Source organism: Squalius cephalus (assembly GCF_949319135.1).
Source record: "Squalius cephalus genome assembly, chromosome: 12".
NCBI classification, from domain to species: Eukaryota; Metazoa; Chordata; class Actinopteri; order Cypriniformes; family Leuciscidae; genus Squalius; species Squalius cephalus.
The window spans coordinates 1,614,327-1,632,361 of NC_137133.1; the positions used below are offsets into that span (position 1 = coordinate 1,614,327).

An 18,035-nucleotide genomic window follows, 5' to 3' on the forward strand; every position below is an offset into this window, starting at 1 on the left:
GGATCCGGGCCGTATCCAGATCAGATGGTGGACCTGCACCCAGACACGACCACAACGCATGATGTAATCAGCCGGATCCGGGCCATATTCAGATCAGATGGTGGACCTGCACCCAGACACGACCACAACGCATGATGTAATCAGCCGGATCCGGGCCGTATTCAGATCAGATGGTGGACATGCACCCAGACACGACCACAACGCATGATGTAATCAGCCGGATCCGGGCCGTATCCAGATCAGATGGTGGACCTGCGCCCAAACACGACCACAACGCATGATGTAGTCAGCCAGATCCAGGCCGTATCCAGATCAGATGGTGGACCTGCGCCTAGACACGACCACAACGGATGATGTAATCAGCCGGATCCGGGCCGTATTCAGATCAGATGGTGGACATGCACCCAGACACGACCACAACGCATGATGTAATCAGCCGGATCCGGGCCGTATCCAGATCAGATGGTGGACCTGCGCCCAAACACGACCACAACGCATGATGTAGTCAGCCAGATCCAGGCCGTATCCAGATCAGATGGTGGACCTGCGCCTAGACACGACCACAACGGATGATGTAATCAGCCGGATCCGGCCCGTATCCAGATCAGATGGTGGACCTGCGCCTAGACACGACCACAACGGATGATGTAATCAGCCGGATCCGGGCCGTATCCAGATCAGATGGTGGACCTGCGCCTAGACATGACCACAACGCATCCCTGAAGTGCCAGCCTCATCAGCCCTGTGAAGGCCTCATCAACACGACAACAATCGGCACCGATCATTAACAAACTTGTCTCCATACCGGCGTGACTCCGATCTTAAACCAGATGAACTGGATAATATTCTGAATGTTCCAATCCAATCTGACTTCTGACCTGTAATGCGGCCTGGATCATAATCACACACTGTTCGCTCGTTGGCCAGAGGAGAACTGAGCGACTGAGCCTGGGTTCTCCCAAGGTTTTTTTCGCCATTCTGTCACTGATGGAGTTTTGGTTCCTTGCCACTGTTGCCTTGGCTTTTGGCTTGCTTAGTTGGGGACATTTAATATTCAACAATATTATTGATCTGCCTTACTTAAGGTGGACGAAGACACAATTTTCTTCTAGAAACAAACTTTGTTGTATTATTTTCATGTTATCACTGTAAAGCTGCTTTGATACAATCTGTATTGTAAAAAGCGCTATATAAATTAAGGTGACCTGACTTGACTTGACATTTAATTCATATTATCCATAATATTTACATACAAACAAGAAAAAGCTCATTTATATGTAAATTTATATTTGGGTTTTTTAGAGAACAGATACATTTTCAATAATAATCCTTTTTTGAAAACATTATTTAGTTTCAGAGACAGTTTTGTTATTTACAAAGGCTCTATTTATGAACTGTCTAAGACCTTCCATCAAATTTACATATCATGTGGGTACCACTAATGTCAACTTTTTGGATAGTTGTATATTAATTGTTGATAGACAAATGGTCTCTTCTCTTTATAGAAAAGATACTGAAAAGAACAGTCTTCTTGATGCGAAGAGTGGTCATCCAACGTCCTTAAAACACAGGGATATCCCAATAAGTGACTTGACACTGCACTTAAAGTTTGTACTTTACATGGACAGGAGGAAAGCAACTTGATTACAAATGTAAGAAACAAGAGCTTCTCATGTTTTTCAATTAAAACATAAAGTACATAAAGCACTATAAAATTAAAGTGGATAGCAGCTCACATTATTTGTTGAGAAACATTTTCTTTCATTTTGGGATTTCGATTGCACAGTTTGGTATCCACCATTGAGTAATGACATTAGGAGGATTATTAGTAGCAATTTTCTTGTTTGTTTGTTATTACTCTTGTGGCTCTACACACCTGAAGCTGAATAATTTTTTTATCCATTTGGAGAGCAACAACGTTTTCTAGTTTATCTGATCTTTTTCCATAATACTCACATAAAATAGCATTCACTTTCACTGTGTAACAGTTTGTGGCTGTATTAAAGCGAACAATGATGAAATAGCAAAACAAACAGACTTTAATAAAGATCCTTAGAACACTCAGGGAATATAACAAAACAACCATGTAATCCAAATACGACACCAAACAATGAAAACACAGGCAGAACTAATGAACTAGAACAGAAACAGGTATGTGATTATTCAGAAACCATCGAAATAAACAAGGAATAGGAACTCAGACACACAGAAACAGGGAAAGCTAAACTAAAACACAAAGAAACTGTTCATAAGCTTGACACACTGCATGTGACGGAACATTCTTGAAAATAAAGGATCCATTCAAGGGTTTTACAGTCTGATAAAGATTAAAAAAAGTGTCTGCCCACTCAATAGAAAATCAGTGTGAATAAAATGCAATTCTTGACACTGCCCTAGGTTGCTTCTCTTCCTACCTTAAGGCGAGAACTTTTCCACTGAGATTGAGAATTACTCTTTTTCCTCTGCACTCATCACCTGCGGGGTACCTCAAGGCTCCGCTTCGGGCCCGGTTTCGTTATACTGTAAATGCTCCTGTTTGGTTTTTTCTCTTACTGAGCTCTGCCTTACCATCTCTGTTTGCCATAAGGACATAGTTAGATGGCTACCAAACTTTTGGTAAGATGCAAAGTTTTACCAGAGATTGCTTTATGTAAGGAGGTAATGATAACCTGTGTGTTGTATGTGTCATTGAAGAAAACAATGGTAAACAATGCTTATGAATAGCATTTAATTACACTTATCACTGAAAAGGGTTTTACAGCAATCAGTCATGTTTGTGGATACCTTAGGACTGAATGGGGTTGGTCTGGGACTTATAAAACAACAAATGTTTTGGAAGCCGACTCCAAATATAGCTACAAAAATGAATGTCATTCAAGTAATTGGTTCACTGTCATATACAGTGAATAACAGCATATGGTTTAAAAACACATTTAATGTAATTTTACTATAAAATGCTGTCAAATGTATGGTTTTTGCAAGTAATTGTTGTATAACTTACAGTGAAAAAACAGTAAACGGACATTCCCAGAAGTGTGTGTGTGATATGGGTCATTCCTGGGATTCGGTAATATATCAACTTGGACTTTTTTAATTTTTGAACTACTTATGATTACATTTCTAAATATCCCACATTATTAGGCACATATCAAACCTTCAAAAAATAATATTTTCCCATCTCAGGCATCAAAGACTTTTTATTATTTTCAGTGTTTTTCAGATTTGTACACCTTTTATTCTCAACCCCGTAATGGACAAAATTGAATTAGTTTAAACAGGATTTTACACAAAACTTGTTATAAAACAAACATCTACCTACTGCTCATGTGTCCCTCATACCAATTCAATGACTTCAAATGTAACATTAATGATAATTTTCACATTTGTATGTGATGGAAGTTACAAATATCCAAATTGTTTGTCCGTGGTCTCTTTATTTTAGTAAAAAAAAAAAAAAAAATTATTTAGATGTTTCACTAAAACCACAATTTTACTGTGTTAGCCCTTAACATGTCGGGTGGTAATCAGCAAGAAATGCTTTAATTTTTAATTGTCTTCCTTATTTTATTTTCCAAAAATATGAATGTGACAGGGTTGAGAATACTGTGATGGGGTTGAATACTGTAACAGGGTTGAAAGGACACATTGGCCTACTTTTAATTTGTATTTGTTTAATACGAAAATCCCTCTTTGAGACTCAAACAAAACACTATTTTATTTTAGGCAACCATGTAATTTAGTTTTTTCGTTTTTACTTTATTATCTGAACTGCAGTGAGAATTTAAACAAAGAAAACTACTGCAGACAGTACGGTCATTAGTAACTTTCAAATATTTTTGGTAAGAAAAAACAAAAATAGATTACCAAAAAGAATCTTTTATCAAATGGGCACAATAGGTAAATCAGTGGGTCATTACAAAAGAAAATGCAATGTTAACCATAACCAGGACTCTTGCACGCACTCAACAATTCCAACATTTTAAAATAGTTACTTTATGAACATTTAAAATAAAATACCTGAACAACATCCCAGGAATGACCCATATATCATCACATATGATGGCAACACTTTATTTAAAGCCTTTATGTACAAGGCATTATAAAAGTATTCATAATGCATGTTTTTATAAATAATTGTAACCAAAGTTAAAATGCATTGTTATATTTGCATTGTACATTAAGAAAATGAAGTACATTATTCAGTACTTGAAGGTATTGATTTCTGAACCGTTCCATGGATTCGGCTGAAATTGAATTGTAAGGCAACAATCAAGACCTTTTGCTGATGTTCTGCTGCTCTGTGGCAGTAACTCAAAAGATTCACCTCGACATGCCATGATGAATAATAATGATGTTTTGTCAGAAGATAAATATACGCAGCAAGAGCAGACAGCAGTGAAGCGGTGACGGTTGGAGGAGAGGAGAGATGAGCCGTACCTTACAGCCGCTGCTGATGTCGTGACCCCAGTAGTTGGGCGCACATTTGTCACATCTCTCTCCCACGGTGTTGGGCGGACAGATACACTGACCTGTGTTAGCGTCGCAGTTATTTCCCACATGGGCACACTGGCACGCTGCGAGACAGACAGAAACAGAGAGCAGGTTAATTGCGGAGCGCAGCTGAGCACCTGTTTAAATGTCAGCGCCGGATCTCCTCTCTGCTGTCGTAATATCAGTGAGAGAGCGTGACAGAAGACGCTCCGACTGGAAGGAGATGATATAAACACCTCAGATGAAAACTGTAGCGCTTAGAGGTCAGGCTCGTTGACAACCACATTCAGGAACTGAGCTGGAATTTACAAGGCATTGTCTGATATCTGAACGGTTGAATGTGTCTGAATGTGTCTGTGGTGTTTCATTTACAGTCTCAGCTTTATCTCATACAGTCAAGTCACCTTTATTTCTATAGCGCTTTATTTTTGCAAAATTCATCAATAATGAAACAATCTCAGTTTCAGCTGAGCTCTAAAAAGACAGCTCAATTCAGTTCAATGATTCATGTTCAATGCTGATGTTGCAAAGTTAGTGTCATTATCCTGATCAATTCAGTTCAGATTTCGTTCTCATCCTGTCAGTGCAGTTAATAATAATATTACTGAATATTAATGGTCTTTTAAAACAGAAAGCAATGAATGTGGATAGTAGCTCACATTATTGGACGAGAAACATTTGCTTTAATTTTGACACTTTTGATTGCAGTTTGGTAAATCAGATGCCAGATGCATAAACATAGCCATTATATTAAAACTGTGTCTTAAGAACGAGTATGGCCAACTAGCAGTTAGTTAGGGGTAATCAGTAGGGATGTCCCGATCCGATCACATGATCGGAAATCGGGCCCGATCACGTGTTTTCAGACTCGATCGGAATCGGACGTTACCTCCCGATCAGGACTCGGATATATATATTCTCATTATTTTTTAACACATCAATATTTATGCGGTGGCACAGAGTTGCGCCGGTTTCACATTGCACGCGTTAGTAAGCAGCGCAGGAGCGGAGAGCAGGAGCAGGACACGTGCGTTTTGCTTTCACACTGGCAGCGTTTGTCACGCGCGGCTGAACCGCGGGTTGTGTAGGGCAGGCTACAGACAGAGTAACGTTACTCCATAATGGATAAGTTGGCATTGCTTTTTTTCGTTTTCAAATACATTTAAGAGAAAAGACTTGTCAAGAAGCTTATTTTATTAATAATTTCATTTATATAACTTTTGTTTCATCTTTGATTTTATTGTTATGGCAACAAGTTTGTTTTTGGACATTTGTTTTCTTTTTAAATTGCTGTTGGTCATTTGATTGACTGTTTAAAACACAATAGATATCATCAATGCACTTTTTGGATAAAACTGCGGTGTATTTTGGCCATGATCAATGTATTGTCACTTTAATTCAGCAAAAGCGGCGCAGCAAAAATAGACTCGGCGCCGAAACGATCGCGGCACTCCTGCTCTGCTCTGCTCTGCTATACGCACTGCCGCGCCGCCTCTGCGCGCGGTGTGAATGCTCTAAAGCCTGGTTTAATCTGTTAACATGGGCGGCGGAAAAAAATACGCGCTGCACGCTCTGCTAACAGTGCAGTGTGAAACCGGTGTAAGAGTTAGGAGTGCAGTTCCTAAAAGCACATTACTGGCTTTGCAAACACTGTAGCACTTTTATTTTTTATTTGTTTACATGCCTGCCGGGTATTTTAAGTTGAGGTGCTATTTGTTTATATATTAGACTTTTTTTATATTTACTGTTGCACTAAAGTCCAAAAGTGAAGAATTTATGTATTACTTGATTGTTCAAGCTACCTCACAGAAGTGCTCTGTTTGTTAACAGAGTTGTTGAATGTTAAAATAAGGTGAATTAAATAAAAAAATAAGGAACATCCTGGATCTGTTTTTTCGCTCTTCTTTATTCTTTTTTTATGTATTAAGTATCGGATCGGGACTCGGTATCGGCAGATACTCAAAATCAAATGACTCGGACTCGGACTCGAGGGCAAAAAAACCTGATCGGGACATCCCTAGTAATCAGTCTTACTTTTAGTATTATTAGACCAATCTACGTTTTTATGTAACCGACTTTCGTTTTATGTAAGCCGTCTTAATAGCGGTTTATGCAACAGTTTATTGAGACTACAGATGCTATAATCTGGCATGTTTACTTTTGTATTTTTATACTAATGTTTATTAACATGCATTGTCCCTTTTAAGTATAAATATATGTCTTCTTAGATTAGGTAAAGATTATGGTGAATATGAGTTCAGATTGACTTTGATTGACAACAACATCCTATGGTTGGAAATGTACAGAGCCCCTAAAGTGACATGAAGGGGGAAGAAATAGATGGAGGAAAACGTATTTGTCAATGCTTTAGTGTTCTCTTGCAAATGTTTTGCGTTCCACCGAGAAACGAGCGAGAACGCAAAAGCATTGACATACTATTTTTCCTCCCATCTAATTTTTTCCCAGCACCATGTCCCGTCAGTGCTCCATAGAAATGACAAGGGGGGAATTAATACTGATCAGAATTTGAATTCTTGAGTGAACTGTACCTTTAATGAGATCTCATTTGTGTTTTTTTCTATCTTCTGGAATTCCTGTAATAATGCTCTAGCATGCATCTAAACGCACATCTGGATCTGGACTGAATTAGACCTCTCTATTTCATAGCTTTGACTTCTTACGTGTGCAGCCGCCCTCCTGGAAGCTGAAGTGTCCTGGAGCGCAGCGGTCACACTTCTGTCCCGTCACGCCAGGCTGACAGCGACACTGACCGCTCTCGTCACAATCAAACGACTTGGATCCGAATGAATTGCAGTGGCATGGGACGCAGCCCTGAGAGCCCTGTATGTGAAACCCCGACTGAGAGACCATCCAGAGCAGAGAGAGAGAGAGAGAGAAAGGAGAGAGAGAGAGAGAGAGGGAGAGAGGGAGAGGGAGAGAGGGAGAGAGAGAGAGAGAGAGAGAGAGAGAGAGAGAGAGAGAAAAGAATGTTAAAATAAGGCTATTGTAAGCTTTGTGACACTTTCCACAAATAAGGTACAAATAGTTTTAAAAAAGCAATGACAGCTCATTTACCATATACTTTTAGAGAACTATTCACTGTAAAAAAAAAAAAAAAAGATCAATAAGTTATAACAACACGTTTTTAAATTGCTTTAGCTCATCAAATTAAGTTAAGCAAATTTTTTTTCTCAGTTTTTCCACTGATTGAAGCTCAACCTTAAGCTTTTATAAGGAGAAAATTAAATTAACTATTTGGTAACCACAAAACAAACACTGGATTCAATTCAATCCCCAACATTAAATAAATAAATTAAACAAATAGATACTTTTTTCTACATTTATTTAATGGTTTATTAAATAAGGTGGAGGATTTCATTAAGAGCATAAAGCTCAATTTTGTACCTACACTTGTGGAATGTGTCTTACAGTCATCTTGTGCATTGATAAGCATCCTCCATTAGTGTCTCAGAGAGCCTCATAAACTCACCACAGATCACAGCACTGAACAGGCATGCAGATAATACACACCAAACCAATGTCTGACACTCCTCTTCAACTCACTTTAAAGACTGTATCAAGACGGTAAAGCCATTTTGAGAGGTAAACCACCAACAATTTCATTTTAATGATCAGAGATTATTATGCCTTGCTGCTAAATCTGCACACAGCATGTGGATGTGAAGCCATTGCTCTGGGGTGATTGACAGCCATCTGTCTGCTAGGAACAGGTGCGCGGTCACCGTGGCAACCAATGACAACTGGTCCTGGCACACGCTGTCAGTGGCACCCCACGGATGCCAAATATATGAAGACACACACACACACCAACATGCAAAGCTGTGAGCCAAAGTGACAAAACTCTCCTCCAAGAGAACTCATATCTGTGCCTTTTTAAAGATTAAGAAAAGACTAAAACTGAAAAAAAGCACAGTGGCATGTGCTTTCTGCCCGCACAAACAGATTAACTCCCTTAAGCGCTACTTAACTAATGTTACATGTAAATGTATAATTAAAAGCCAAAGCAAACATGTGCACATTATGTTCCATCCTTCTGCCTTTTTTTGAGTTATGTGAACATGTATTGGGTCTCATTCACTAAGAACTGCACAAAAGTTGTGTACTGAAGCATGCAGAAAAGTTTCTTATGTAAACTGGGTTGCATGTGAATTTGTTCTTCCTCTCATGATGTTGGTGAGTCTGGAGAAGGCTAGATGTGTGAGCACATGAACTCTATGACCTTTTGACATATAAGGCTCCGTTCACAACTGGTATTAAGAAGCGCTTTGGTGGATTGGATCACAAGTGAACGACGCTAAATAAACGGGGTCTGAAACATTTTGAGCTTGTCCACTTTTGAGAGTTGAAAACACATTCGACCGGATTGCTTTTATAGTGTAAACATTCATATGTGGTTGAATGTGTTCAAACAGCCACATAAGACCGTATATACATAAACATCATGGGAAGTGCACTAGTCTGAGGGGATTTAAACTTTGTCAGCTGAAGATCCTAGTTTGGTTTGAAGACGAAAAATCTAGCACAATGTTCTCTCTCCATTCCTGATTTCTAACACACACTCACAGCAGAAACTAAAACTCTCCGGTCTCCGTCTCCGGTCACGTTCATATGTAAATTGCCAGAGCTTATTTTGTCCATTAGATCGAAAGATCTGAAAAAACCCATACATTTACTCACCCATAGACCCTCCCTTTGAAGAAATCAGGACAGAAGTGGTTGAAAGTGGACAAAAGAGACAGATTAAAACATCAGGTGTATACGGGAATATGTCTCCCTCGTCTACTTGTGATCCCATCGACCAAAACACATCTTAATACCAGGTGTAAACAGAACTATAAAAACAGAACTCAAAACTTTCTTGACCATAATAGTTATTTCATAAGCAAAAATGCTACCCAATCAAAGCAATGGGAAGTTGCCCTTAAACGGGTGTTTAAATCAGAGGGATTAAATCAGGGCTGAAAAAGGCCATTTTCCCCCTAAAACATTATAAGTGCGCCTCCAGGAACATTCTAAACATAAAAATGCAATGCAATCTTTAAAGTCATCATGAAATGGAAGTTGCGCTGGTCTTTTCTTCCTTACTGTGCCGTATATCCGAGTGAAACGCTTCAGGAACAAGAACAAATGTAGGACGGGGCTTGATTGTCAATTTGGAATTGATTGGGTGGTTGGATGGTAGATATTAGATGTTGTTCCTCACAGAAAGTCACACACATGCACACACACACACACACACACACACACACACAGAGCCTGTGCACCCATCATGCCGTGCGTTTACCCCTGTGCCGGGGCGGTAGGCCCCTCGAGGGCAGCCCCCTCTGCTTTCCCATCTCTGGATGTGTTGGATGGGAACCTGTTGCACGGGTCTCCGGGTCTCCCTGCGGGTGTGAGCCGGGCGTATGAGGTCACACCTGCGGCCCACGTGCCCGGCCCGACAGATGCACCTGCCCTCAGAGTCGCAGCGCTGGGACACCGAGCCCCGAGCGCTGCACTGACACGGCCTACACAACTGAGACTCGCCATCCCACCAACAGTTCGGCTGAACACACACACACACACGGGTGATGAAGAGGCATGAAAGACTGTGTCTGCTGTCGATCTTATTAGGGATTTACTCGCACTGGCGCAGTGAAAAAGAAATGTGCCACTAATAATAGCCGTGTTTCCCAAGCGTGCCGCACAAGCCCTGAAAAGTGAAGCCAAAGCGTCTCGATCGCCCCCCGGTGGCTGGTCCTAGTATAGGTCATAAGCCCCGCCTCCCCGTGTTATTCAACGGGACTTGAGACCAACTAAACTATTTAATTACACTTCAAATATCTTTTTTCCGAAGGTGGTTTCTGTCATTTAGTGAATGACACATTTGAAGTGTTTGTTTTTAAAATAAGTTTGTTTTTAGTCAGTTATTTGATGCTATAAAAACGCTGGTGTGACGTCATGATTGACAGCTGTGATTGACAGGTTCTCTGAGCGAAGTAGTCACTGAAGCATCAACAGACTTTTTTTCGGGATCTTCGGAGGACTGAGGAGATTGGAGCTTTAAATTTAATATCTAAATTTCTATAATTAATTATTTCACACCGAGAGTGAGGGCGGGGCCTTGATTTCGCGGCTTTACTTCCTGCTCACGACTGCGCAGGTCTGGTCCCGAGATCGCCACTGCGCAGACTCAAACCCCAAGATGTCAGCGCCATATCGGGACACTGGCGGCTTCACTTCTCACCAATGGAAGAGAGCGAAGGGGCGTCGTCCATATTTTTTTACAGTCTATGGTGTTTCCATTACAAATTGCAAAAATTGCAAATTGAAAATACACGTCAATTTCACAAAAACTCCCATATATCGCAATGGAAACAGTTTTTGCACATTTACAGGTCACCTGACGTACGTAAAAGTCGATCATTGTTTAAAGATGATGCGGTATGGTGTGTTTGGACAGAAGACGAGACAGAGTTCTTCATTAAACTCATAAAAGAAAATAAATATCAGGGGAATACTGGATTCTGATCAACAAAGAAATGCCATAATTGATCAAGATAAGGAGATATGAGGGAGAAACACCCAGAAAAAGCTCATATGTGCCGCTCTCAAGTATAAGGGGATTTCCTTGTCATTAATGCTTGTATAGCACGTATACGTCTCCTTCAATTAAAAATTATGGGTAGTGCGGTGGCTGAGATATACGTAAACCTACCAACATCCGTTGCCATGATTGTTGGAATGACTTTGACGTTTTAGTCGCATAACATCGGTTAATGGAAACGCAGTCATTTCGCAATAGTTTTTTATCGACATTTAGAAAATATCGCAAAAGTTTTGCGCAAATCTGTAATGGAAACACGGCTAATGACAGCATTCGGTGTTGTTTACCCACCATACACTCCTCACACTGGCGTCCGACCACATCCTGTCGACACTGGCACTGGCCGGTCTCCTGATGGCACACCTCCGACACCGACCCGTTCCTGTGACACTGACACGCTGCACAGACAGAGACAGACAAACAGCTGGAGCATTAAACTGAAAGACTTAAGTTGTGTCCAAAATGACACACTATACATTATGCAATTATATACTAATACTCAACTGTGTAGTGTATGAATTTTATGTGGTTATTTTGTAATTCAACATTGAAGTCTGAAGCCCCTCCCCCTTCGCTATGTAATTAAAGCGTCCAACATTCCACACTTGTTTTTTCCGGTTAATTAATTGCATCATCCAGGTATTTAAAGTGGACTTCTTCTTTTGGGAATTTTCAGTGTGAACAAACTATTTGCACTATTATACTACAAAAGATCATAGAATAGTGCATAAGTATGCAAATTGGGACGCATCTATTAAAGTCCCCCTGTGGTGAAAATCCAGCTTTTAGTGTAGTTTATATGTGTATGTGGTGTTTTTAATATGCTTTAAGACAAACCATGTGTAAATTCATAAGTCGAAAGCATTGCTGAGTATTTCCTCCTTAAAACTGCAGTGAACCAAAGACAGTCTCAAAAACACGCTTTGAAATCGCTGGTGTTTCTGACGTCACACACTACCTTGTAACCAATCAGATCAACGTGTGATCGTCAACCAGTGGATCTCTGAGCTGAGTGAGTGAGTGGAGGCGGGGCTCATTTGCATATTCATAGAACCACGCATACTAAATGAGGCAAGGGTGTCAAGTTACATTCAAGATATTTTTAGGCGTGAAGACATTTTTTTTTCAAGGAAAAAACGTTTAAATATGTCATTTTAGTGATCAAAGATGAGTTTTAAGGGATACAATTATTGACTACATTTTTTGACTACATTGACTACATTGATCTGTCTTGAGACAGAATAATGGATTTAACATAAACAGCTGAACAGCAGAATGAGGTAACAGTTATATATTTTGTTTTGATTGCCTTCATATTCAATATATACTACCAGTCAAAAGATTGGAATATGGCTGCATTTATTCGATCAAAATACAGTAAAAACTGTGAAATATAATTACAGTTTAAAATGTGAATAAATAGTCAAATGTGATTTTCAGCATCATTACTCCAGTCTTCAGTGTCACATGATCCTTCAGAAATCACTCTAATATACTTTTAAGTTTGCTTTTTTTATTTTTTTATTTGCTGCTCAAGAAACACTTCTGTATTTTTGTGGAAACCTCCACACACTACTTTTCAAAAGTGTGGAGTAAGCAAGATTAAAAAAAGATAAATTAATTCTTTTATTCAGCAATGACCTTGGTCAAAGGTGACACATACAAAAAAAGTGTTACAAAAGTTTTTATTTATTAATATTTTTCAAATAAATGCTGTTCTTTTGACCTTTCTGTTCATCAAAGAATCCTAAAAAATAAAATGCATCATAGTTTCCACAAAAATGTGAAGCAGCTCGAGCGTTTTCAATGTAGGTCAGTCAAACAAAACTTCTTCAGCTTCCCCATTGAGCGCTGTGCTCTCTTTGCATTGTTCTGCTCTTCACAAGACGCTATTCCCAACAGAAATAAAGTCAGTCCTATTTTCTTTCATTAAATATAAACAGAGTTTGAGAACGGTTGAGCATTGAACAGTACAGACCTGATGTCAGAAACTGCATCACTGCTTTCTACATTTTAGGAGATGCTAAAGCTTGCTGCAAATTTCAAATATGACTTTTGTACAATATATACACTCACCTAAAGGATTATTAGGAACACCATACTAATACTGTGTTTGACCCCCTTTCGCCTTCAGAACTGCCTTAATTCTACGTGGCATTGATTCAACACGGTGCTGAAAGCATTCTTTAGAAATGTTGGCCCATATTGATAGGATAGCATCTTGCAGTTGATGGAGATTTGTGGGATGCACATCCAGGGCACGAAGCTCCCGTTCCACCACATCCCAAAGATGCTCTATTGGGTTGAGATCTGGTGACTGTGGGGGCCATTTTAGTACAGTGAACTCATTGTCATGTTCAAGAAACCAATTTGAAATGATTCGAGCTTTGTGACATGGTGCATTATCCTGCTGGAAGTAGCCATCAGAGGATGGGTACATGGTGGTCATAAAGGGATGGACATGGTCAGAAACAATGCTCAGGTAGGCCGTGGCATTTAAACGATGCCCAATTGGCACTAAGGGGCCTAAAGTGTGCCAAGAAAACATCCCCCACACCATTACACCACCACCACCAGCCTGCACAGTGGTAACAAGGCATGATGGATCCATGTTCTCATTCTGTTTACGCCAAATTCTGACTCTACCATCTGAATGTCTCAACAGAAATCGAGACTCATCAGACCAGGCAACATTTTTCCAGTCTTCAACTGTCCAATTTTGGTGAGCTCGTGCAAATTGTAGCCTCTTTTTCCTATTTGTAGTGGAGATGAGTGGTACCCGGTGGGGTCTTCTGCTGTTGTAGCCCATCCGCCTCAAGGTTGTGCGTGTTGTGGCTTCAGAAATGCTTTGCTGCATACCTCGGTTGTAACGAGTGGTTATTTCAGTCAAAGTTGCTCTTCTATCAGCTTGAATCAGTCGGCCCATTCTCCTCTGACCTCTAGCATCAACAAGGCATTTTCGCCCACAGGACTGCCGCATACTGGATGTTTTTCCCTTTTCACACCATTCTTTGTAAACCCTAGAAATGGTTGTGCGTGAAAATCCCAGTAACTGAGCAGATTGTGAAATACTCAGACCGGCCCGTCTGGCACCAACAACCATGCCACGCTCAAAATTGCTTAAATCACCTTTCTTTCCTATTCTGACATTCAGTTTGGAGTTCAGGAGATTGTCTTGACCAGGACCACACCCCTAAATGCATTGAAGCAACTGCCATGTGATTGGTTGATTAGATAATTGCATTAATGAGAAATTGAACAGGTGTTCCTAATAATCCTTTAGGTGAGTGTAGTAGTGAAAAGCTTCTATTTAGCATTTATCTAGTTTAATATTAAAATTTTGCTTTTTTTCCCCCCTAGTCAGATAATAGTTAGATTATTTTTATCAGTACATCATTTTACGTAAAAAATAAATAATAATTGAGAATATCTCAACATTGTTTATACAATTTTTCACATTAAAAAATGAAAACATTAAAAATCCTAAAACGTTCTGTTTGTTAACAGGTTTAAATTAGATTTTGAATCCCATTGTTTAATTTGAACCACACGATATGAACATGATTTGCAATATTATAACCGTATGAAATTAACCAAGCACTGCTAACGTCTGTAGGAACACATCAAGAGTTGAAAACTGTTTCATAGTCACGTTTCATGTGCAACCATGGGAATATCTTCTGAACTTGCCTCTAGCGTATATACAGTAACAGCTGAAATTAAAAACCAGTGAGATTATTCAATATCCCATGACCCCTTTGCATGCTAATCAGCGCAGTGTGTGTGCAAAACAATCAAAGTGTGTGTGACCGAGGGCTGCAGGAGGACAGATTGCGTTTCAACGTAACGCACACACACTTTCTGAGCACAGATGGTGCTGCGTGAGGCCTGTTGGAGGGGGATCGGTGTGTATTGTCCTTGAGGCTAGACGGCCTGAGCTTGATACTGGATCAGCTCACCTCTCTCTCTCTCACACACACACACACACACACACACACACACACACACACACACACACACACACACACACACACACACACACACACACACACACACACACACACACACACACACACACACACACACACACACACACGCCATACAGGCTGCCTGGAAGTACACAATTTAATTTCGACACAAATCGACACATTAACAACTTTTAAAGTGACAGCCAAATATGGCGTTTAAAGAAAGGAAGCAAAACATCCTGCTTTATAGAGTGCTTCACATAGCCCACCCTACATTAATATACATTTATCTATAAGCAGTTTGAGTGTATACAAATGTTAAGTAATATTCCAGTAATTGAGATTACTTCCTATACTTGAGTATTATTTTGCTGAATATGTACTTCTATTGAAACTGAATCCTGTACTCAATAACATTTACAACGCTAAAATTTAACTTTTTATTCCTTGCTATTTCATTTGCACTTTCACAGGTTATCTTAACCTAATAATATAAAATATTATTGAATTATATTTTTTTCTTTAACAATAACAAGCCATACAAATTGCATTTTCATAAAAACAAAAATGTAATTGTCTATGACTACGATCATGATAACAGAGACTTCTCTGATTGGTGGATTATGTGTCATAACTGGATCTCCTGGTGAAATGAAAAACTGACATATGCTGGGATTCTCCAATCACGTAGTCCGCTTTAACCCCGGCCTCACATTCATTTTTGAGTGCCAAACCCACATTTCGACATCTATGCATAGAACCAAGTTCCTGCCCTAAATTTTTTCTCAATAATCCGTTTCACTCTGATGTATGTCACAATACAGAGGAAAACAATATGCCGCTACATCCATTACATTTGATGTTGACAGTCTCCCCATTCAGATGGGACCAGCTTTCCCAGAGGAAGTCAGGTAAATTCGTGTTTCGCAGACGTACTTTCGCAGATCTGAATCCTGCCTGAATCAAACGCGCCTGTTTTTCAGTGCCTAGTGTTTCTCAGCGGCCTCGTCTTTCCTTTGAGAAAACAAATCCCATTCGGATGGGAATGTCTGAGATAGAGATGTGTTATTTATTTTTTTACAGTGCTTCTCCTCCGTTTTAAGCTTGACAGGCATGGTCACTAGTATCTGTGATGAAAAACATATTTTTTAAGATAAAAAAACCGTAAACTCGGCCCTTGGTTTTAGACATCACATGTTGTTAGCTAAAACAATGAAACTGAGCTCCTTCACTCACCTTGGCAGTTCTTGGCTACGAGGGCATCTCCAAAGTATCCGTCAGCACACCTTCCACAGTCCTGCCCCCCGTATCCCTCACGACAGTGCCGACAGGCTCCGGTCTCCGGGTCGCAGCTGAGCGCTGCTGTACGGTCCAGGTTACCGTTACACATGCACGGCTGACAGAAACCCCCAGGAACGTTGGGACGCCCGAAATAGCCATTAGCACATCTGAGGTCGTCAAGAAAAAAATACGTCGTCAAAATACTCCAGGCCTTCTGCAGTGACACAAAACTGTATATTGGACCATTTCCATCTCTTAAGATCTGGAAACTTGTTTCCACCACAGAATAAAAAATGAAAAAGGTAATTGAGACTTTTTATCTGACAATTGCATGATATAAAGTCAGAATTGTGTGATATAAAGTCAGAATTGTGTGATATAAAGTCAGAATTGTGTGATATAAAGTCAGAATTGTGTGATATAAAGTCAGAATTGCGAGATATAAAGTCAGAATTGCGAGTTATAAAGTCAGAATTGCGAGTTATAAAGTCAGAATTGTGAGTTATAAAGTCCAGTTCTAAGACTTTATAACACGCAATTGTGACTTTACATCTCGCAATTCTGACTTTATAACTCGCAATTCTGACTTTATAACACGCAATTCTGACTTTATATCACGCAATTCTGACTTTATAACACGCAATTGTGACTTTATAACACGCAATTGTGACTATAACATGCAATTCTGACTTTATATCACGCAATTCTGACTTTATAACACGCAATTGCGACTTTATATCACACAATTCTGACTTTATAACACGCAATTGTGACTTTATAACACGCAATTGTGACTTTATAACACGCAATTGTGACTTTATAACACGCAATTGTGACTTTATAACACGCAATTGTGACTTTATAACACGCAATTGTGACTTTATAACACGCAATTGTGACTTTATATCACGCAATTGCGACTTTATAACACGCAATTCTGACTTTATATCACGCAATTCTGACTTTATAACACGCAATTGTGACTTTATATCACACAATTGTGACTTTATATCACGCAATTGTGACTTTATATCACGCAATTGCGACTTTATAACACGCAATTCTGACTTTATATCACGCAATTCTGACTTTATATCACGCAATTCTGACTTTATAACACGCAATTGTGACTTTATAACACGCAATTGTGACTTTATAACACGCAATTGTGACTTTATATCACGCAATTGCGACTTTATAACACACAATTCTGACTTTATAACACGCAATTCTGACTTTATAACACGCAATTGCGACTTTATAACACACAATTCTGACTTTATAACACACAATTCTGACTTTATAACACGCAATTCTGACTTTATAACACGCAATTGCGACTTTATATCACACAATTCTGACTTTATAACACGCAATTGTGACTTTATAACACGCAATTGTGACTATAACATGCAATTCTGACTTTATATCACGCAATTGCGACTTTATAACACGCAATTCTGACTTTATATCACGCAATTCTGACTTTATATCACGCAATTCTGACTTTATATCACGCAATTCTGACTTTATAACACGCAATTGTGACTTTATAACACGCAATTGTGACTTTATAACACGCAATTGTGACTTTATATCACGCAATTGCGACTTTATAACACACAATTCTGACTTTATAACACGCAATTCTGACTTTATAACACGCAATTGCGACTTTATAACACACA

The 18,035-nt window shown here is 39.4% G+C and overlaps 1 protein-coding gene across 5 annotated transcripts in view; it reads right to left on the bottom strand.

Moving 5' to 3' along the window:
• The window catches only part of lama2 (laminin, alpha 2), a 250,998-nt gene that overhangs the window by 90,245 nt on the left and 142,718 nt on the right, over positions 1 to 18,035 (bottom strand). For 3 of the 5 annotated variants that reach the window (XM_079887438.1, XM_079887437.1, XM_079887436.1), the window contains exons 19-23: positions 16,303 to 16,514; positions 11,390 to 11,496; positions 9,797 to 10,057; positions 7,173 to 7,350; positions 4,438 to 4,574 (exon numbers count right to left, since the gene is read on the bottom strand). In XM_079887438.1, the coding sequence (XP_079743564.1) occupies positions 4,438 to 4,574; positions 7,173 to 7,350; positions 9,797 to 10,057; positions 11,390 to 11,496; positions 16,303 to 16,514 (895 nt within the window). The remainder of the gene's footprint in view (positions 1 to 4,437; positions 4,575 to 7,172; positions 7,351 to 9,796; positions 10,058 to 11,389; positions 11,497 to 16,302; positions 16,515 to 18,035) is intronic. The other 2 variants (XM_079887440.1, XM_079887439.1) reach the window with 1 other exon arrangement.